This window comes from Carettochelys insculpta, chromosome 10, assembly GCF_033958435.1.
Source record: "Carettochelys insculpta isolate YL-2023 chromosome 10, ASM3395843v1, whole genome shotgun sequence".
In the NCBI taxonomy this organism is placed as follows: domain Eukaryota; kingdom Metazoa; phylum Chordata; order Testudines; family Carettochelyidae; genus Carettochelys; species Carettochelys insculpta.
Genome location: NC_134146.1, coordinates 46092332 through 46112284, shown reverse-complemented (window position 1 = coordinate 46112284; position 19953 = coordinate 46092332). Strand labels below are relative to the sequence as shown.

General features: G+C 65.3%; 1 protein-coding gene across 1 annotated transcript in view; it reads right to left on the bottom strand.

Moving 5' to 3' along the window:
- The window catches only part of CLCN2 (chloride voltage-gated channel 2), a 46012-nt gene that overhangs the window by 2751 nt on the left and 23308 nt on the right, over positions 1-19953 (bottom strand). The window contains exons 3-20 of the mRNA XM_075003653.1: positions 14958-15089; positions 13799-13927; positions 13518-13651; positions 13173-13250; positions 12697-12775; positions 11326-11451; positions 10652-10736; positions 10309-10410; positions 9910-9994; positions 9487-9642; positions 8708-8777; positions 8118-8228; positions 7113-7326; positions 6741-6874; positions 5341-5525; positions 3538-3643; positions 3380-3453; positions 985-1023 (exon numbers count right to left, since the gene is read on the bottom strand). Of these exons, the coding sequence (XP_074859754.1) occupies positions 985-1023; positions 3380-3453; positions 3538-3643; positions 5341-5525; positions 6741-6874; positions 7113-7326; positions 8118-8228; positions 8708-8777; positions 9487-9642; positions 9910-9994; positions 10309-10410; positions 10652-10736; positions 11326-11451; positions 12697-12775; positions 13173-13250; positions 13518-13651; positions 13799-13927; positions 14958-15089 (2039 nt within the window). The remainder of the gene's footprint in view (positions 1-984; positions 1024-3379; positions 3454-3537; positions 3644-5340; positions 5526-6740; positions 6875-7112; positions 7327-8117; positions 8229-8707; positions 8778-9486; positions 9643-9909; positions 9995-10308; positions 10411-10651; positions 10737-11325; positions 11452-12696; positions 12776-13172; positions 13251-13517; positions 13652-13798; positions 13928-14957; positions 15090-19953) is intronic.

Genomic DNA, 19953 nt, shown 5'->3' with positions numbered 1-19953 from the left:
GGAAAGAGGCTCTCGTGGCAGGAGCGGGGCACCCCAGCCGTGCTGCCCATGGCCCAGCAGGGCGACGCTGCCCCACACCCACAGGGGCGACTGGCACACCGCCCAGCCCTGCCGCAGCGGGAGCCGATTGGTCTGCTTAGCTGTGGCTCTGCTTGGCAGCCAACGTCTCCACTCATGCCAGGCCCTGCCTGCTCCCACCCACCCTGCCTGGCACGTGCCCAGGGGCCTCTCAGCAGGGTGCAGACTCGCCCTACACCTGCTGGGGGCCCAGCTCTCCCTCTTCGCCCAGGGAGGTGCCCCTCTGCCTGGCTGGGTAAATGTCCCAAGGCTTAATGCAGGGACGCAAGGGAGCCTCTCCAGCCAGTCTCCTGGCCGTGTCCCACGACGCTGCCCCCTGCTCTCCACTGGACCCCAGGCAGAGGGGACGAAGCACTGCCCTGCCTCCCGGCCCCCAGAGAGCAGCACTGGGCAGGGCTCTGGGGCATGGGACACCTCTGCTTCTGGCAGGTGGCGCGGCTGGGGCGTGTTCACTGGGTGAGTGCCCCGGGCCGGGCCACCAGAACTGGGCAGGATTGAGGTTCCCAGGGCTCAGTGGCCCCCAAGTCCTCTCTGATGTGCTGAGGGCCTGGGAAATCAATCAGCTCGCATGGTCCATGGACACGGCCCTGAACGCACTCATTGCCCCACGCAGGCACCCACTCGGTTGGGGTTCCTGCTCAGCGGCTCCTGCTGGGGAGCTTGCGGGCATGTCCCCTCTGCACCCAGGAAGTGTGGGCACCAGTAGAGCCAGGGACCCCCTTTGCTCTGGGCCTGCTAGCCCCGGGGCAGCTCCTGAGCAAGAGATGGGGCATCAGCCCTGGGCATCCCACCAGCGCGGCCCTTGTCCTGGGAAGGCCGGGAGTGGGTGGGCCTGGCCCTAGGGCAGGGAGCAGTCACTCCCATCTGCAGGGTGCCGAGTGGCAGGGCCTGGCACGCGGGGCTCACCTCGGAGGGGCTCATCTCATCGGGCAGCTCGTACGGGTCCTGCAAGAGAGGGAGGCAGGCGGTGGGTGAGCCGGGCCAGGGGATGTGAGGTGGGGACGTGCCCAGGGGGTACTCGCCAATGAACTTGGGGCATCCTGCAGCCACACGGCTCAGAGCACAAGAAGCTTCCCAGCCTAACAACACCCCCAGTGGGCTCAGCTCCCCTCTGCCCAGCCCAGCCCCACTGCCCTTGCCTCAGGCTTGCTGCAATACCCGCTTGAGCCTGGATTCCCGTTTCCCCACGCCCTGCTCCCAGCCCCCCCCGACCAGCCCTGCTGGGTACTGCTGCGCACAGAGCCTGGGCTGTGCCCCCAGCCCAGCTCCCTCCTCCACTCCGCAGGCACTTGCCCCAGACACCTGCTCACTGCGTGCTGCCACCCAGCTGCCCCCTCTTCTCTGCAGAGCAGCCTCCTGCCCCGAGGCATGGGGGCTGCTGGAGTTGTGAGCAGGCTCTGGGGAAGTGCAGGGCCCTGGGAGCTGCAGGTTTGACTCCCTGCCTCCACCGCACCCCACACTCTGCCTTGGGGAGTGCCCTGCCCCAGAGGGCCCAGGGGCTTCGACACTGGACTCCCATCCATGCCAATGAAGGCTAGGAGCCCAAGCACCTCCGAGAGTCTGGGCCTTTGCCCGTCTGTGCCTCTGGTCCCATCCAGTGAGTACGTGTGGCAGAGGAGATGGCCTGGCCCGGCCCAGCCCTGGGGGTACTCACACCAGCACTAGGGAATGCAGACTGGTCCCCCCTGCAGGCAAGTCTCCCTCGCGCAGCGTCTCCTGCTCCATGGCAGAAGCAGGGGGCTCAGACTCTCATCTGGTTGCCCAGGGGGGAGCCAGCTATAATGCAACCACCCCTGTTGACAGGCCGCTCCCCCTCGCTGCCAGCCCCCTGCACATGGGGCTTTGGGTGCACACACGCCAAGCAAGCCACCTCCCCACAGGCCGATGCTTCCAGCAGAGCAGCTGTGTCCTTCTCACAAGAGGCTGCGTGGAGCTCAGCATCCCTGGCTCGGGGGATGGATTCCAGGCCCCTTTCTGCTCTCAGCCGGGTGCACCCTCTGCCCCCACCAGCTCCTGGAGGCTGAACAGACACCCACTCCCCACAGCGGGGCAGCACCCACAGGCACCAATCTCACTGGGACGGTAGATCAAGGCGCAACGATAAAGGAAGCATTGATTTCCGACCGGCTGACAGGAGCTGACCATTTCCCGATTGGTTGGTTGGGAGAAGTATTTAAAGGCTCCCATCGGATTGGCTGGGAGCAGGGAATCAGGTCAGGAGGTACTGATTTCCGATTGGCTGGAGAGAGGGGATCACTGCTGGATTGGTTGGTGGGAAGAAGCATTAATAAGCTCCCACTGGATCAGCTGGGAGCAGGGAATCAGCTCCTGGGCTGGCTGGTGGGAGTGGATCCTTGCCGGCATGGCTGGCTGGCTGGCAGGAGTGTTACCAGGCTCCCAGTGGATCAGCAGGCAGAGGGCGAAACAGGGAGGAGGGGAAGGTCAGGGACCATACTGTTCTGAAGGTCCCCACAGCTCAGGACAGCTCCACTAGCGGAAGGCAGTGGGGGGAGAGCAAAGGGGGTGGACGCAGGAATTCTGCTCCCCTCACCCTTCCTCTGCAAGTGGCAGACAGGCTGCATGGCAGAGGGACAGGCAGCAAACGGGGCCAGTCTCTCTGCAACACTGGGACACGTCTGCCCCTTGGGTCACCCTGACCATCATCTGTGCCCAGAGAGGCAGGACTCCTGGGCTCTGCCCCGGCTCAGCTGCTATGTGGCTGCCTGGCCTTGCTGTAGAGCTACTTTTCCCCCTTTGTGCCTCAGGTTCCCCCCCCGTAAAGCAGGGAGGGTGACCCTGGCCCAGCCACAGCAGTGATAGGCTCAGACTGGTGATAAACTAATGAGCTCCGAGGGGTCTCTGCCGGTGCAAATCCCGAGGGAAGCTGCCAATGGTTGGAGCTGTGGGGTACCGTCAGCACAGCATGGGGGAGGGTGGCACCTGGCCCATGATTGGCTGAGACACACCGGCACCTGGTCCACGATCAGCTGAGGCGTGCAGGCACTTGGCCTGTGATTGGCTGAGATGTGCGGGCACCTGGCCCGTGATTGGCCGAGGCGCAGCACCCACTTACCGCGAGGGAAATGCGAACGCGCTTCAGCTTGCGCTTTTCGGGTGGTGCTGAATGCTCAGCCTTTTGAGCCCCGAGAAACACAGGAGAGAAGACAGAGGCATTATGGGAAACCACAGCATCCTGGCCGGGCTCCACCGCCCCAGGACCTCGGGAGGGGGCTGGGCACAGAGCAGGGGCCGTGACGGTGGGGGACTCTGGACGCTGCTGGGGCGGCTGAAGGACACTCACCTCCGCGGGCTCTGTGGCGGTGCCGGTGCAGAAGAGGCTCCTGAGGGCGATGCCCGACTGGCCTGGGCTCCCAGCTGCAGGCACACCAGCAGAGACCTGTCAGTGCACAGGCGGCCAGATGGCGGCCCACCCGCTGGTGGCAGGGGCGTGGGGCTCACCTGCAGGGCTCTGCACCACACTGCTGGGAACTCGCTTGAGCGCCGGCTTCAGGGGCTTGTGGGACTCCGCAGGGGATGGGGCTGACGAGGATTCCTCCGTGCTGATCTGGGTGAGCAGGGGGGCAGCAAGAAAGTCACAGGCTAGGAGTGTGCACAGGCAGCTGAGCCTGGCAGGGTGTGGGGGACAGGCGTGGGACGGACTCAGCGTGTCCTATCACCAGCCCAGCCCAGCCCAGCGGGATCAGGGTGCAGGCCCAGGGCATCCCATCCAAAGCCCAGTGGGGTGAGGCAGGACAGGGGATCCTTCCCCCAGCCAGGTGAGATGGGGACCCATGGGCCTGGGTCATCCACACCACAAAGTGCCCAGCCCAGGGGGACAGAGGCCTCAGATTCTCATCCCCAGGCCAATCCAGACCAGCCTGGGCCAGAGGGGGAGTGGGTACCCAGGGGGCCAATGTGCACCCTGTAGCCAGGACGAGAGGCCAGGGGGCCTGGGCTCATGGCCAGCCCAGCCCCTGAGCAGAGGGGTGAGACTGGGAGACACTCTGTGACATTGCTGGATTTTGAGATGAACGTGCAAAATATTGTTGCAACCCCTGCTGTACGTCTGCACCCAGCCTTGTGCAGAGCGGGCCCGGTGAGGTGTCTATTCAACACGTATAATCTGCTGGGGCTGTTTGCGCTGCTCATCTGCAGGTATCAATTCTACATCTGTGCTTCCGAGTATCGGCTCTGTGCTTGTATTTGGAATTAGCGTCTGGGAGACCTCAGCAGAGGCGTGAGAGGGTGACCGGTCGGGTGAGGCAGTACCTGACTGACGCAGGGTCTATCACGTGCCCATCCCCAGCGGAGGAGTTTGGCTGTGACGGTGCATTCCAGCAGACAGGCAGTGGCTGGTTGTCTGTGAAGGACTTGGAAGGGGACGTGCTTGCGGGACAGGCTCATCTCCGCCATGCTCACGCAGCAAGGCCCCTGGCATTCCCTCCACGTGGGCAAGGGTGCGAAGGGGGCCCTGAGAGCTCCCCCATTTGTCATCACTCCAGCTCACCGCTTCGGAAGTACCTTCGCTAATGAACTTGGGGCGGAAGAACCGATGCTCCAGCCTAGCAATGGCTTTATGCCAGAGGTTTTTAAGCTAGCAGCCAGCTCGACCTCAGCTGCAAGCCACCAGCTCTGTGACTGGTGCAGGTAATAGGATTGTTTTAGCAATTTTACTCGTGCCCTAGTCTGGCTCTCGTCTTTTATTAATAACCCTCTAGGTGTTCGATTCCCAAGGCCTGGCCCAGCGCGCTCTTCTAGAGATCAGAGGTACACCTTGACCTGGGAACGGGGCTGGTCTGTTGGGTTCAGAAGAACCTGTTTGGATTCGGTGCGGTTGGTTCTCGTAACCTCTCACCTGTGCAAGGAGGGGCCCGGCTGTGGCACAGGGGGAGCTGGAGTGTCGGAGGGAACTGCTGGTGGGGCTTCTTGCTGGCCAGTGTGGCAACTGCAGTGCTGTGTGTGACTGGTTGGGTACCTGACAAAGAAGGGCTCCCACCCGTGGGCTGGAAGGAGCCCTGCTTTAAAGCCAGTTTGCCCTGATTTGGTCCCCTGAGCTGTGCCCAGGAAAACCTCCCGCATTACACACTCCCAGAGAGAAGCGCCCCTGTGTCCCACTAGCGAGGTCCAGGGAGCGCCAGGCGCCTTGGGGCCTCCAGCCTGGGGATCCCGGCATGGCAGTGGGGTGGAGGTGGCGTGGGCCCAAGATACCCTGTCACCAGCCCAGCCGAGGGGTGGGGTTCCCTGTGCTGCCCCGGCTCTCACCTGAAACCGCACTCCCATGTCAGAGGGCCTGTGGCCATCCTCGGCCTGGGGCTTCTCAGCACCGCTATTCCACTTGGCCGGCGTCCTCTCCCGCATGTACTGCAGGCGGCGCTGGTAGCCCAGCTGGTTGTTCAGCAGTGCCACCACCTGGGCCCGCTCGATGGAGCCCAGTAGGATCATGGACTCTGCAGGACACCCACCAGCCCGTCAGCATGGGAGTCACGGCTGGGAGCAGCGGTAACTGCCCCTGGGACTAGGTCCACCGTCTCCCCAGCACCCCCGAGTCCTTTGCGATCAGCCATGTCTCCTGGCAGCCAGGCTCAGCCCATTGGCAGGCCTCTGGGGGAGGAGGCAGGATGGGACCGGTGTGCCCTGCAGGGGTCCTGGCTCCCAGCCCTGGCCGGACATCTGTCCACTGAGTAGCAGCGGGATAACGACAAACCCTGCCCCCAGCTCCCCTCCCCCAGTCACTCAGAGCAGCTAGGATGGGACAGAGCCCCCTTAGGAAGCAGAAGCAACACTGCCAGGGCTCTGAGCCTGGGGGCAGGACACAGGACTCCTGAGGCCTAGCCCCAAGAGTGACCTGTCTCACGCCCCCAGCCCAGCTTGGGCAGGTTTGTGAGCTCGGCCCCAGGCCACCGAGGTGACCTTAGCCCAGTCCCTGCCCCTTCTGGGCCTCAGCTTTCCTACTGCACCCAGGGGTGGGGGCTAAGGGCAGAGCGCCCAGGACCACTGGGGTCTCCTACAGCAGGGCCTGTCCCCCCAGCTCTGCCCACCACTGTGACTGCGGGACACGGGATCCAGGCTGAGAGAGTCAGTGGCACTCAGGCGCAGACCTGCCTGCTTGCTCCGGGGCGGGACATGTGGCTCTAGGGGCGAGCAGGGAGGCCCCATGGTGCCCACAGGCAAGAACTGAGAGGCCCTGCTGCAGCCTCCAGCTGATGTGTGGTGAGTTGTGGGGTCTCAGCTAACAGCAGAGCCCTGAGTCCCACCCTTGGCAGAATCCTCCCCTCACCAACCCCAGCACAATTTACTGGGGGGGGGCAAAGGGACCTTCCTGTTTCCGCTTAACATTACAGATCGCCATGGTAACACTGCATCCTCCATTGCTACGGTAACAGTCACAGCAGCGGAGACGGATGCTAGAGCGGGCAGTCTGGCACAGGCCGGCTAGAAGCAGGATGCTCTCGGTGCCCAGCCCCTTGCCAGAGCATGGCTGACCCGGGTGCCCACTGACGAAGCCTAGAGGCCAGGGTGGCAATGGGCTCCTGACAGCTGCTCTGCACAGGAGGGCTGCACTGGCCCCAGGATTGTCCCCCAGGGGTGGCGCTGCCCAGGGCTCTAAGCCACCCCCCACGATGCTGCCTGCTGCTGGGGCACCCCCCACCCCCATGACTCACCAGCCGACTCCACCAGTGCCAGGCTCTTCAGCTTGGTGCTGAGCAGCACCTCCTGCAGGTCGCGGTACTTGCAGTTCAGGGTGACGTAGTGCACGTCCCGCACCATGATATCCTCCACCCGCACGTTGTACTTCCTGCGGAGAGCCAGGCATGGCCCTGAGCGTGGCAGGGGGAGCTGCGGCTGAGTGCTCCCCCATGGGAACCGGGGGACCCATCCCTGCAGCCCCCCTCTCCCGGACAGCCAGAGGCTGCAGGGGCTCTTAGCTCGAGAGCCCATCAGAGGCGCTGAGCTGTGCTCCTGCACTGGGCCCCGTGTGCTCCCAAGGCTCTCGGCTCCGAGGGGCTCCCTGCAGATCTCAGGCAGCCACTTACTCCTGGTGGCCCCAGCCCAGCTCGGGCAGGTACGGCAGCTTCTTGATGCGGATGATGCTGTCGTAGAGGGAGGGCTGCAGGCTCTGGGCCACGGCGTTGGCCAGGATGACGGCGATCATCACGGGCAGGATGTGGGAGATCTGGCCCGTCAGCTCGAAGACGATGACCGCGGTGGAGACCGTGTGGGTGACAGCGCCGGAGAGCGCGGCCGCTCCTGTGCGTGGCAGAGCCACAGTGAGGCTTACTGGGGCTGGCATAGCCCCGGGGAGCTGTCCCACGGCGGGGCCCCCATGGCACAGCCCCCTGCACGCCCCAGGCAGTCTCGAGCCGCTCAGCCTGCACCAGCCGCCAGCCTCACGCTGCTGCCTGCTCCCTGCAGGGGCCAAGGGGCAAACTGGGCCCTGTCTCCTCAGGGCAGCCCCGTCTGGGCAGGAGCCCCAAGGCCTCTCTGTGGCCGTTCATTTGGGCTGCCCTGGCGGGAGAGGTGCCCCTGCAATGTGAGTCTTTCTCCGGCTGGCTGCCTGGCTGGGGCCCGGGGTGGCTGTGAGGAAGTGGGGTGTGGGAGGATTTTACTCCCCGGGTTAGGATGCCCGTGTTTCCAACCCGAGGCGGGTGCCTCAGTTTCCCTGGGCACAGCATCAGTGCATCGCGGCGATGGGCGTTACGCCCATCGTAACCTAGGCAACCAGGTGACAGCTTTCTTCCCTGGGAAAGGGGACAAAGGCAGGAGGAGGGGCCTGGCTGCTTTGAATTGGTGCTGGGCTGTGGGGTGGGGCAGTCAAGGAGGGCCAGGGCCGGGCTCAGGGACCCCCCCCGGATGCCCTCCCCCGCGAGGCGGATGCTACTGACCAGACTGTTCTGCGCTGTGTCCCTGTCCCTGATAACCCCCTCTTCTGCCGAGCGAGAGTCACCCCTGCCTGTTCATGGGGTGCTGGGCCTGGCGCCCCCCCGCCCACCCCAGGACAGGGGCCTCCCCCCCCGCAGGCGCGGAGCCACGGTGCTCACCAACCACGGCGTAGCCCCCTGGCACGATGCGGTAGGTGTTGCTGTCAGCGTGGATGCCATCTGGGAACCAGGCTGCCATGCTCTCCCCTACCAGCCGCCCGAAGGCAGCGCCTGAGCAGGGAGACAGGGGTCAGAGGGGAGGTGGGGGCAGCCCCGCAGCAGCTTCGGGGAGGGGAGAAAACGATTGCACCTGCTGCTGCTGGCAGGGTGCCGGGCCCAGCAGTGACGTGGCTGCTCAGAGGGCCGGCACTGCTCTGCCAGCTCAGCCGCACGCCGGGGCCCTGCCCAGGGCTGCCGGGCCCTAGGGAGCCAGCCGAGCAGACCTCCCCGCCCCTCTGTGCTGCCAGATGAGGTTCGGTGGTGCAAGGTCTGTACGCCCCATGGCTGTGCCCTTCCCCTCCCCGAGCCCCTGGGGGGAGGGGGCTTTGGCACGGAGATGGCACAGGCTGCATGCCCCCTCCAGGGGCGTGGAGGGCTGGCTGGTAGCTCCCCGAGGCACTGCCCCTTCGGAAGCCGGGCTGGCACTGCCAGGGCTCCGCACAGCAGGATGGCTTGGGGAGGCCAGCAGAGCCTCCCAGGCCGGTACTCACCGATGACAAAGACGGGCATGAAAGCGCCGCAGGGCACTGGGATGGTGGTCGCCAGAGCTGACATCCAGAACTAGTGGCAGAGATGTGAGTGAGGGGTCACTGGGCCAATCACTGCCTTGCGACACCCAGGCAGCCCATGCCAGCCCAGGGCCCCGCCTGCCCCCTGCCAGCCCACACACTGCCAGCCAGGACCCCGCCCACACACTAGGCAGGCCACACCCACCCAGCCACAGCCCTGCCCACATCCACATGCCAATCAGCCCACACCCAGCCAGGGCCCTGGCCACACACCAACCACTCTACACCCTGACAGCCAGGACCCCGCACACACACCAGGCAACCCACACCCAGGTAGCCAGAGCCCCGCCCACACCCAGCCAGGGCCCCGCCTGCACCCACCCAACCAGGACCCCTCCCACACACCAGGCAACCCACACCCACCCAGCCAGACCCCCACCCACACCCAGCCATGACCCTGCCCACATGCCAACCAGCCCACACCCTGCCAGCCAGGACCCCTCCCACACACCAGGCAGCCACCACCGAGACAGCCAGAGCCCCACCCACATGCCAGCCAGACCACACACAGCTACAGCCCCGCCCACATGCCAGGCAGACCACACCCACACAGCCAGGGCCACTCCCATTCCCAGCCAGTCAGCCAGGGCCCCGCCCACACCTGGCCAGCCAGGGCCCTTCCCAGCTCCCCACTCCCAACCATGAGATGTATGGGGAGAGGGGGTGTGAGCTGGGCAGCCCCAGCCTGGGCGGGGTCCCACCTTCATGATGATGAAAACCACCAGCGTGACGAAGACGTTGGCATGCGGGTGCTTCCAAACCTCTGAGATGCCCATGTACTCGAACTCCTCGGCCAGGCCCTGCTTGGCCCAGGTGCGGTTGTCAAACAGGGTCACCAGGGTGTCCTTCTGGCTGAGCTGGGGAGGAGGAGGGCAGCAGGAAGGGTGAGCCCAGGGCTGTGTCTCCACCATCCCCACAGTGCTGCGTGTCGGGGAGTCCTGCCCAGCCCAGCCCATCACAGCATTTTGCCTTTTGGCTGCTGGAGACATTGGGGCTGGGACTGCTGGAGCTTGGGCTGGACCCACGTCACAGCTGGGGCAGGCGCAGAACGGCAAGTGTCTCTAATGAGTGCCAGCGATACCCACGAGGCAGGGCTGCCAGGCCATGGGAGGGGCACGGGTTACCTGGCCGGCCATGAACTGTCCGAAGCCCGGCGGGAAGGTCAGCGTGGAGATGAGCAGAGTGACCAGTGCGGGAAAAAGCAGGCGCCTGCGTGGGAGCAACATCCAACCAGTGATCCCACTGCACCCACCACAACTGCCTCAGCCTTTTGAATCGGACTATCACCACCCTGTGCCTGGCAGCCCCCATGCCAACAGCTGCTTCACAGGGAACCAAAGAGCCCAACCAACACGCGGCACCCCATCCCCATTGGACATGGACCCCGCAGCCCCAGCTCTCCCCAGTTCGGCTCTCTCCCCACCTGTCCCAGCCAGGCCAGGTCCTGGGCGTGCCGTACTCAGCACTCCCAGAACTTTGGGCTCTGTGGCCCCTTGTCTCGGGAGCCCAGGGGCACCGCTTACTTCTTCATCAGGAAGCGGTTGATGGCCTTCTGCTTGCGCATGACCTGGACGATCTTGCGGTTGAAGTAGACGAAGAGCGCCCCGCCGAAGCCGCTGGCAATCCTGGGGAGAGGGCCGCAGGAGTGAGCCGCCCCTGCAGCTGCTGCTGGGACGCTCCAGTCCGGGATAGAGGTGGAGGGTGGTGTGGAGACATGAGGCTGCCCTGCAGGAGGGGACGGCCCCCTCCTACATCCCCTCCCTGCCACACCCCAGGGTGATCTCTCTCCCCCACCGTGCAGGGCCCCTGAGTGGGGCTGGAGAGGGCACCAGGCTGGAGGATGGAGGGGGCTGGCCCGGGACTCACCCGATGACAGCGAAGGCAGGCAGCTCCTGCAGGTCGAAGGGGAAGTCCAGCCGGAAGCGGGTTTTGAACAGGGCTGTGATGGTCTCTGGGGGAGGAGACATGCCAGGGGAGGGAGCATGTCACCCAGGGCCTAGTGCCCAGACACCTTGCTGTGCTCCCACCCCCCCCGCAAACACCCCTCACTGTGTCCCCTGGGGCCGGTGCCGCTAGGCCAGGGCTGGAGAGCAGGGCTACCACCAAGTTTTTCCGTTCATGGGAGGAATAAATTTTGTCATGAGCACCCAGGCACATGCGGATGTACACCACCCACAGAAACACCTGCTGGAGGCTGTGGGGCTCTGTCAATCAGCTGGGCAGGGCCCCCCAAGTGCCCAGCTTACAGGGAACACTGCTGGAGACCCCCATGGCCTTGCGTTGCCCTGGCCCCCAGCTCTCCCAGCACCCCTCATTCCCAGCCCTGGGCTACCCCTGCCCAGGACTCTCCACACCCCCCCAGCTCCACCAGTGCCCCTCCATCCCAAACCCACAGGCACCAGCTAGCCAGCCCTGGGCCTCCCCCGGCTCTGCCAATGCCCCTCAATCCAGACCTCCTGCTAGCCCAGCCGTGGGCTCCCGCCAGCTGGGCCGTGGCTGGGGCAGGCTGCTGGGGTGTGCGCGTGGCGGGGGGGCTGTACCTTCGTCCTTGTTCCACACGGCGAGCACACGGAAGATGAAGGCGCTGAAGGTGGCAGCGAAGAAGCCGCGCCAGTAATTGCGGACGGCGAAGAAGGTGGAGGTGACCTCGATGCTGAAGAGGACGCCTGGGAGGGAAGGAGGGGAGGGGGAGAAGTGGTGCCAATGTGGCCCCTTGGCACACAGGGGGGCTGTGCTCCAGACAGCCCCTGCCCCAGCCCGAGAAGAACCAGACCCACATGCCCCCAGGGCACCTCCACTTCTCCAGGCTTTACACGTCTGCCAAGGCCACCTGGGCCCAGACCGTCACCGCGTGGCCGTAACCCGTATTGGGTGGCACCTTTGGTCTGCGCACGTAGCCCCCACCGGGCACGGCAGCTGGGAGGGGGCCCTGAGCCCCACTGCCAGAGCACAGGGGTCCCCTGCAGCCTGCCGGGCAGGCGCAGGGGGCCGTGCGAGTGAGGCGGTAGCGCCTGGGCGCCATCTCTGGGGCTGGGGCCCTGACAGCCTGCGTGGGGCAAGGGACAAGCATACATGGACGGACGGACGCTGCCCTGCACAGGGGACAAGCAAGAGTTAGATGCATCACCAACGTAGGAGCACAAGACTATGAGGGAGCCGTGGGGCTGGAGCGGGGCCTCCCTGGAGCGCGGAGCAGTGGGGAAAGGAGGGGACGTTCCACTCTCTAGGGGGAGGAGTGGCCTCTGCCACCCCGCCGTGGGCACAGAGCCTTGGGGACCCCGCCAGGAGTGCGGGAGGCCAGGCCCGGCCCGGCAGCATCTCTGGAGCCCAGGGTGATGCAGCCCTGAGGTGGATGGGGGGTGGGGGAGATGCAGGGTGCTGAGGGGAGGCCGGTCCAGGCTGGGCTGGCACCCCAGGGCTGTGCGCCCAGGGCATGGGCAAGGCAGTGCCGCAGGGGCTTCTCCGCAGCTGTAGGGGAAAGCACAGGGGCTCATCGGTGCACTGCTGTGAGGAGCAATGAAAGTGGGGGGCTGGGTTTGTTCATCTGCTCTGCACCCCCATAACACCTGCCTGCAGGCGGAACGGAAGGGGGCTGTGGGTGGGGGCCGAGGGACACCACAGAGCTGAGGGCAGAGGTCCTGGCCTGTGCCGGGTGTGGTGGCCAGCCAGGGCCCAGGGGTGCACGTCCCCCCCCACTCATGTGGCTGCTCCCACCACCCCAGGGCCTTGGGGGTGCGAAGGCTTGGAGGGCCTCGGGCCAGACACAGCTCCCATGCGGCCCTGCTGGCAGGCTAAGGCCTCTGGCACAGGCCCTCCACCTGCTGGTGGGGCCGGTTAGCTCAGAGCCTCAGGCAGGGGTGGGGAAAGGCCCAGCCCCGGCCCCAGCCCCACAGCTGGCAGTGCAGCCCTACCTCCGATGGGGGCAGCAAAGCAGCAGCCGACGCCCACAGCACAGGCAGCCGCCAGCATCTCGGTATTGCGGGACTCGTTCTGCAAGGCCAGGGAGAGGAGACGGTAGAGGGCAGCGCCTGGGCTGAGCTCCCTGTGCAGAGACGCTCCGGGCAGCCATGCACAGAGCCTCCCCCCAGTGCTCACCCCGCCGGCTATGGTCAGACATCCCCCTGGTGCTCACCCCCCACCCGCCACAGCCAGAGGCACCCCTCATGGACCCCCCCACAGCCGGAGACACCCCCATGGGGCTCATCCACTCCCCTGCCCAGCCACAGCTGGAGCCACCCACGGCAGGACTCACCCTCACCCCTGCCGTGCCTGGAGAGAGTAAACCTCAGCCCAGGGGACCCTCCCAGGGCACCAGAGAGTTCCCAGCTGGCCCTGCCCGGTACTCGTTCCTTGGGCACCCACAGGCTGCCCAGCATCGGCCCCTCACCTCGTAGATGCCTCCGAAGAGGGAGAGGAATTTGCTGAGCAGGGCAGCACACATGCTGGCGATGTGGACGAAGGGCCCCTGCGGGGAGGGAGCCAGGGACCGGTTACCCTGCGCACCCTGCCCGAGAGCGGAGAGCCTTGTGGGCAGGGCCGCCCGCCCACCACTCCTGGCACACGGCCCCCAGCAGACCCCCCCCCCCATTCCTGCAACACCCCCTCCAGCAGAGCGTCCTGCCCAGCACTCCTGGTGCTCACATGCCCCTCTGCAACCCCTCCAGATTCCTGGCACCCCCCGACAGGGCTGCCTGCCCACCCGTCCCGGCACACAGCTTGTGCCCCCCCTCACCTCCTTGCCCAGGGGCATCCCGCTGCCCAGCGCGCAGGTCAGGCCAATGACCTTGGCCACAAAGGTTTTGAGGGTGAGATACTCCTTCAGCACCACGCCCCGGAGGATGGTCTTCATCTCGGGGATGCCAGAGCCTGGGGAAGGGTGGGGAGGGTGAGCAGCCAGAGAGGGGGCAGCCCCCCTCACCGCCGAGAGCCCCCCCCCAGTGCCCTTTGCGGGGAGAGGGGAAATCCAGTCCCACGCCCCAGGCTGGCTGGTCCCATGGCAGGGGCGGCTCCTACCCACGGCCTGCGGGGCCAGGATCTGGGTGAAGCCGGCGGAGAAGGTGATGAGCACCACAGGGTAGGTGACCCAGGCCATGTACTGCAGGAAGACGTTGGTGTCTAGGCCCCCGTACATCCACTTCTGGGCTGTGGAGAGAGGGGGTCACTGAGATCTCGGCCACCGGCTGCTTGGCTCCCAGAGTCAGCCCCTGCCCCAAAGGGACTGAGCCCAGCCTAGCCAGTGGGGGCGACAGGGCCAAACACGACCACCGCTGGGAGCTTCCATGGGGGCAGCTGCCAGGTCTGGGGTTGAACCCGCACCCATGGGAGAGACTCCAGCAACACCAGCCATGCTGGGGACCCAGCACCACTGACACCTGGTCAGCCCCCACCCGTGCCCAGCCCCTAACACCTACCCAGCCCCCACCCGTGCCCAGCCCCAACACCTACTCAGCCCCCACCTGTGCCCCACCCCTAACACCTACTCAGCCCCCTCCACCTGTGCCCCACCCCTAACACCTACCCAGTCCCCACCTGCGCCCAGCCCCTAACACCTACTCAGCCCCCACCACCTGTGCCCAGCCCCTAACACCTACCCACCCCCAACCTGCGCCCAGCCCCTAACACCTACTCAGCCCCCTCCACCTGTGCCCCACCCCCAACACCTACTCAGCCCCCACCTGTGCCCAGCCCCTAACACCTACCCACCCCCCACCTGTGCCCCACCCCTAACACCTACTCAGCCCCCTCCACCTGTGCCCCACCCCTAACACCTACTCAGCCCCCTCCACCTGTGCCCCACCCCTAACACCTACCCAGTCCCCACCTGCGCCCAGCCCCTAACACCTACTCAGCCCCCACCTGCGCCCAGCCCCTAACACCTACCCACCCCCCACCTGCGACCAGCCCCTAACACCTACCCAGCCCAGCCCTGACTGACACCTACCCAGCTCCAACCTTGACCACCCCTCCAGGACTGACACCTGCCCAGTCCCGCCCGGGGCCCACCCCACCCCAGGCCCCGGCCCCCCAACTAGGCCAGGCCCCCTGGGCTGTCACCTGCCCAGCCCCCTAGCTGACTCCGACCCAGTTCCCACCTGGCCCCGGTTCCCTGGCTGACACCTGCCCAACCCCCCAGACTCCAGGCACAGGGCTGTGGGATCCCGGCCCCTCTCACCTTGCAGGCAGGTGGCTATGGTGAAGTCCATGGCCCAGCTCACCAGCGCCATGACCAGCCCCAGCAGGATGAGGAAGATCCAATCCTCGCCCACCTTGGAGATGAGGAACTTCTGGCATCGTACGGTGCAGACTGCGGGGAGAGGGCGGGAGCTGAGCTGCAGGGGCCATTGTCCTTGCTCGGCCCAGGGACCAAATGGCAACCCCCCCATGTATCTCCCACTACTGCCATGGCGCCATGGGCATGGGCATGCATCCTACAGACCCAGCCTCGCCACAGCGACGCTGCACTGTCCAGGCTCTCCAGCAACAGGCCATCAAGGCAGGGGACGGAGCAGACGGGGGTGCTGGGAAGTGTCCAAGACCCTGGCTGCCCTCTGGGCTGGGCCTCGGCCGCAGCAGACCCGAGGGTCAATGCAGCCTGTGCATCTGCACTGAACTCCATGGCAGCTTGCAGGGCATGGGCAGAGCCGGCCTGTACCTGGCTCCACCTCGTCTCCCTGGCCGGCCCCAGCCACAGGGACCTCGCAGAGAGGTCGGGGGGAGACGCGAGGGCAGTCGGGCAGGGGAAGGACACCCTGGGGCAGGTCTGGCTGCAGCTGAGAAGAGACCCAGCCTGCAGGGAGGCGTGAGCCAGAAGGAGACGCCGGCCAACGCTCCCCGGGGAGCCCAGCGCCCAGGCATGGGTCAGCTCCTAGGAGAAGCACAGGGGAGGCTGGGCCCCAGTGCCCCAGGTAGGGCTGGCTGGCTCTAGGGTTAACGCACCTGGTCGCGCCCCGGCCTCAGCAGCGCTGAAGTGTTGGAGCAAGAGCCAGGCGGAGCACAGCAGCCCCACACCCCCGCTGCGGGGAGGCAGCTGGGGCAGGACGGCCGAGAGAAGAGCCCATCCGTTCTCCACGGCCGGGGCTTCCCAGGGACGCACAGGCACTGAGCTGGGGACAAGGTCCTCCCCACCCCCGGCGCTGTGGCCTGCCTCAATTCCCCCACGGCCCCCCCTGCTAGCCCAGCACCAGGCGTGTCTGCCCTGCCCCCGCAGTTCTGCCCGTGCTCCTCAGCCCCACCCCCGCGGCACTCTGCTCGCCCAGCACTGAGCAAAGACGCCCCTGGCGCCGGCTCACGAGGGGAGCTGAACTGCGGGTGGGGCAGCAGAGACGGCTGCAGAATGAGCCTCACCGGCCAGCCAACGCCAGCCACTGCCACTGACGTCCTTCAGCGACCTGCCGCAGCAGAGCGCAGTGGGGCAGCAGCCCAGAGCCCCCCAGTGCCAGGCTGGGTGCACTGCGACGGGCAGGGGGCTGCAGCCCAGAGCCCCCTAGTGCCAGGCTGGGTGCACCACGACGGGCAGGGGGCCGTAGCACAGCACCCCCTAGTGCCAGGCTGGGTGCACCACGACGGGCAGGGGGCTGCAGCCGAGCGCCCCCTAGTGCCAGGCTGGGTGCACCATGACCAGCAGGGGGCCGCAGCACAGCGCCCCCTAGTGCCAGGCTGGGTGCACCACGACGGGCAGGGGGCCGCAGCCGAGCGCCCCCTAGTGCCAGGCTGGGTGCACCACGACGGGCAGGGGGCCGTAGCACAGCACCCCCTAGTGCCAGGCTGGGTGCACCGCGATGGGCAGGGGGCCGTAGCCGAGCGCCCCCTAGTGCCAGGCTGGGTGCACCGCGATGGGCAGGGGGCCACAGCCGAGCGCCCCCTAGTGCCAGGCTGGGTGCACCGCGATGGGCAGGGGGCCGCAGCCGAGCGCCCCCTAGTGCCAGGCTGGGTGCACCGCGATGGGCAGGGGGCCGCAGCCGAGCGCCCCCTAGTGCCAGGCTGGATGCACCGTGATGGGCAGGGGGCCGCAGCCGAGCGCCCCCTAGTGCCAGGCTGGGTGCACATTAGCCTCAGCATCTGGGACGTTTCCAGGCGAGCGTACGGCAGCCTGCCAAGCGTGGGGCAAAGTGCAGCACTTCGACCCATGCCGAGTCTGGGGACAAACGCCCTCTTACCCCACAGCCGGTGATGCCCCTGAGGCCGGGGGCAGGGAGACGGGCTGGGGCCGTCTGTCTCCTCTCTTGCTACCGGCTGGCTGTGTCTCCTCCCCCAGCCCTGGCACGGGCCGCCCAGAGCCTGCGGCTGCTAAACGCTCGCTGAGTGCCTGCCAGGTCTCCAGGGAGCCGGGTGTGCGGGGAAGTGAGGCCGACAGCCCCGCGCCGCTCGCTGCACAGCCAGCCGGCTGCGGCTTCCCGCTGGAGCTGGCCGGGGAGAACAGGGCAGAGCAGGGTGTGCTGCTGTGGTGCAGAGGGGGAGGCGTAAACCTGGCCAGAGGGATGACAGCTACGGCCATTACAGTGACTTGGAAGTCACAGACTGCCAGAGGCCTCCAGGATATCTGCTCCATGGCCAGTGTTCCCTGCTGCCCCCAGCAGCTCCAGCCCTCGGGAGGGATCCTGCAGCCCCCAGCCGTGGTGGGGGTGGGGCAGAGCTCCCAGCTGCCATGGGGGGGCAGGGAAGCCCCCAAGCTCCCTTCTGCTGCCATTGGTGGTCCCCCTCCAAAGCTGCTCAGCCCCTGTGCAGGGGGACCCCAGAGCTCCCACTGACACTGCAGTGGGGCACGTGGCACCCAGCAGCGGAGGGAACTGCCCCAGGGCTCTTTGCAGGACAGTCAGGGTCAGGCTGGGGCGTCCAAGAATCTGCTCCTTGCCCCTGACCTGTCCAAGACTTTTGATAAGAACACCCCTGACAAACCCTGAGCCTTCAGGCTGCCTCTGAAGTCCCAGCCGAGCACTGGCTCCCTGCCCTGCCCCGCACCTGACTTAAGCAGGGAGCAGCCAGGCAGAGACTGAGGGGGGCAGTTTGTGGCCCAAGGGGACAGGGCACCTGGTCAGCCCCAGGGCTGGCAGCTCCCTGGCTGCCAACCAGCAGGTCTCCTGGCGCAGAGCTCAGCAGAGCAGGGGCTGATCCCAACGGTGTGTGGTCCCTCTCTGGTGTGCTCTGCCCACAGCAAGGTGCCCCCGCCCATTAGCCCAGAGCCGCAGAGCCTGGCAGCATCTCTGCAGTACCGCCCCCAATGGCGTGTGCAGCCCCAAATGGCCCCAGCAGTCAGCCTGGGCACTGCCTGGTCATCCCAGTGCCTGGCCTCCCCACCCCGAGCTCCCACCAGCTCCCTTGTCCCCAGCCTGTAGAGCGCTGGGGTCTGGGATGGGATCCGCAGCCTCATCCCCCCTCTAGTGGCCACTGCCAGTAATGCAGCCCAACGCAGCAGCCAGCCCCAGTGGTCAAACAATCCTCGGGCTGGAAGGGACCTCAGGAGGTCATCGATTCCAGCTCCTGCCCCAAGCAGGATCAACCCCAACTAAGTCATCCCAGCCAGGACCTCGTCCAGCCGGGACTTAGAAAGCTCTAGGGATGGAGATTCCACCACCTCTCTAGGCAACACATTCCAGCGCTTCACCACCCGCCTGGTGAAGTAGTTTTTCCTAATATCCAACCTACACCTCTCCCTCTTCAACTTCAGACCATCGCTCCTCGTTCTGCCATCTGACACCACTGACAACAGCCTCTCTCCATCCTCTTTAGAGCTCCCCTTCAGGAAGCTGAAGGCTGCTATTAAATCACCCCTCAGTCTTCTCTTCTGCAAACTAAAGAAGCCCAAATCCCTTAGCCTCTCCTCATAGGTCATGTGCTCCAGCCCCTTAACCATTTGTTGCCTTCTGCTGAAGCTGCTCCACTGCATCCACATCCTTTCCATACTGGGGGGCCCAGAACTGGACACAATATTCCAGACGAGGCCTCACCAGTGCTGAGCAGAGGGGAATAACTACTTCTCGAGATCTGCTGGAAATGCTTCTCCTAATGCTCTTCAATATGACATACGCCTCCTTGGCTACCAGGGCACACCGTTGACTCATATCCAGCCTCTCCTCCACTGGTGGGTGGGGATCAGACCTGACTGCAGAGCCTGGTGTCTCCCCAGAATTCAGCCTTCCGGGCAACAATGTCCCACAGAGCATGGCCTGGGCACGTGGGATCTGACTGCAATGGCTCTCCCAGTCCTGGGACAGAGGCTGCTTTAAGCGACAGGTCACATACCTAGTGGTTGGGGTTCTGCAGTTACTTACGGGAGTTCCTGCCGAACTCTTGGGGGAATCCCATCGAGGGCTGATGACCTTTTCATGTACCAATTTACTCCAAAACCACCTCTAGCGACACCTCAGTCCAGGTCCGTCACCTCAAAAGAATGGCTCAGCTGTGGGGGATTTCCCTCACCTTCTCAGCCATGCGAAGAATTCACTAAATTGCTCTGCAATGGCCTTATCATCCAGAACCAGCCCAGCGGGGCCCGGCTGGTGGACAGTGGACGCCGACGTCAGCTGAAGCACACAACTCTGGAGATGCAAGGCCCAGGCAGGAAGGCCGGGACTGTTGTTATCCCTGAGTGCTGCTTTAGCACCTTGAGCGCATCCTGGCCCCTTGATCGCTTAGTCGGCTTCCCGTCTGACGTACTTGTTTCTCGGTGTTTCTGAGTCTTTGGTTAGCTGCTCTTCGAATTGGTATGGACGCCCTAGTTATACTTTTCACTCCTCCGAGTTTACGCTCCCTTCTCTTTTCCTCAAGAGGATTTCAGGTCTGCTTTTTAAGGGATGCCTTCATGCCTGCCACTGGGGGATAGGTCCATCAATGGCCATCAGCCAGGACAGGCATGGACGGTGTCCCTGGCCTCTGTTTGCAAGAGGCTGGAAATGGGTGCCAGGGAATTGCTCACTTGGTGATTCCCAGTTCTGTTCATTCCCCCTAGGGCACCTGGCACTGGCCACCATCAGAAGACAGGATGCTGGGCTTGGTGGACCTATGGTCTGACCCAGCCTGGCCATTCTCCTGTTCTTATGTTCCATTACTTTGTAGTGTAACCACACCGGTAATTCCCCCTCGCCCACTTACTCTGCTTTTTTAAAATTTGGGGTAGACATTTAACTTGAGCCTCTAGATGGTGTTTTTAAAAAGTTCCCATGCAGCTTGTA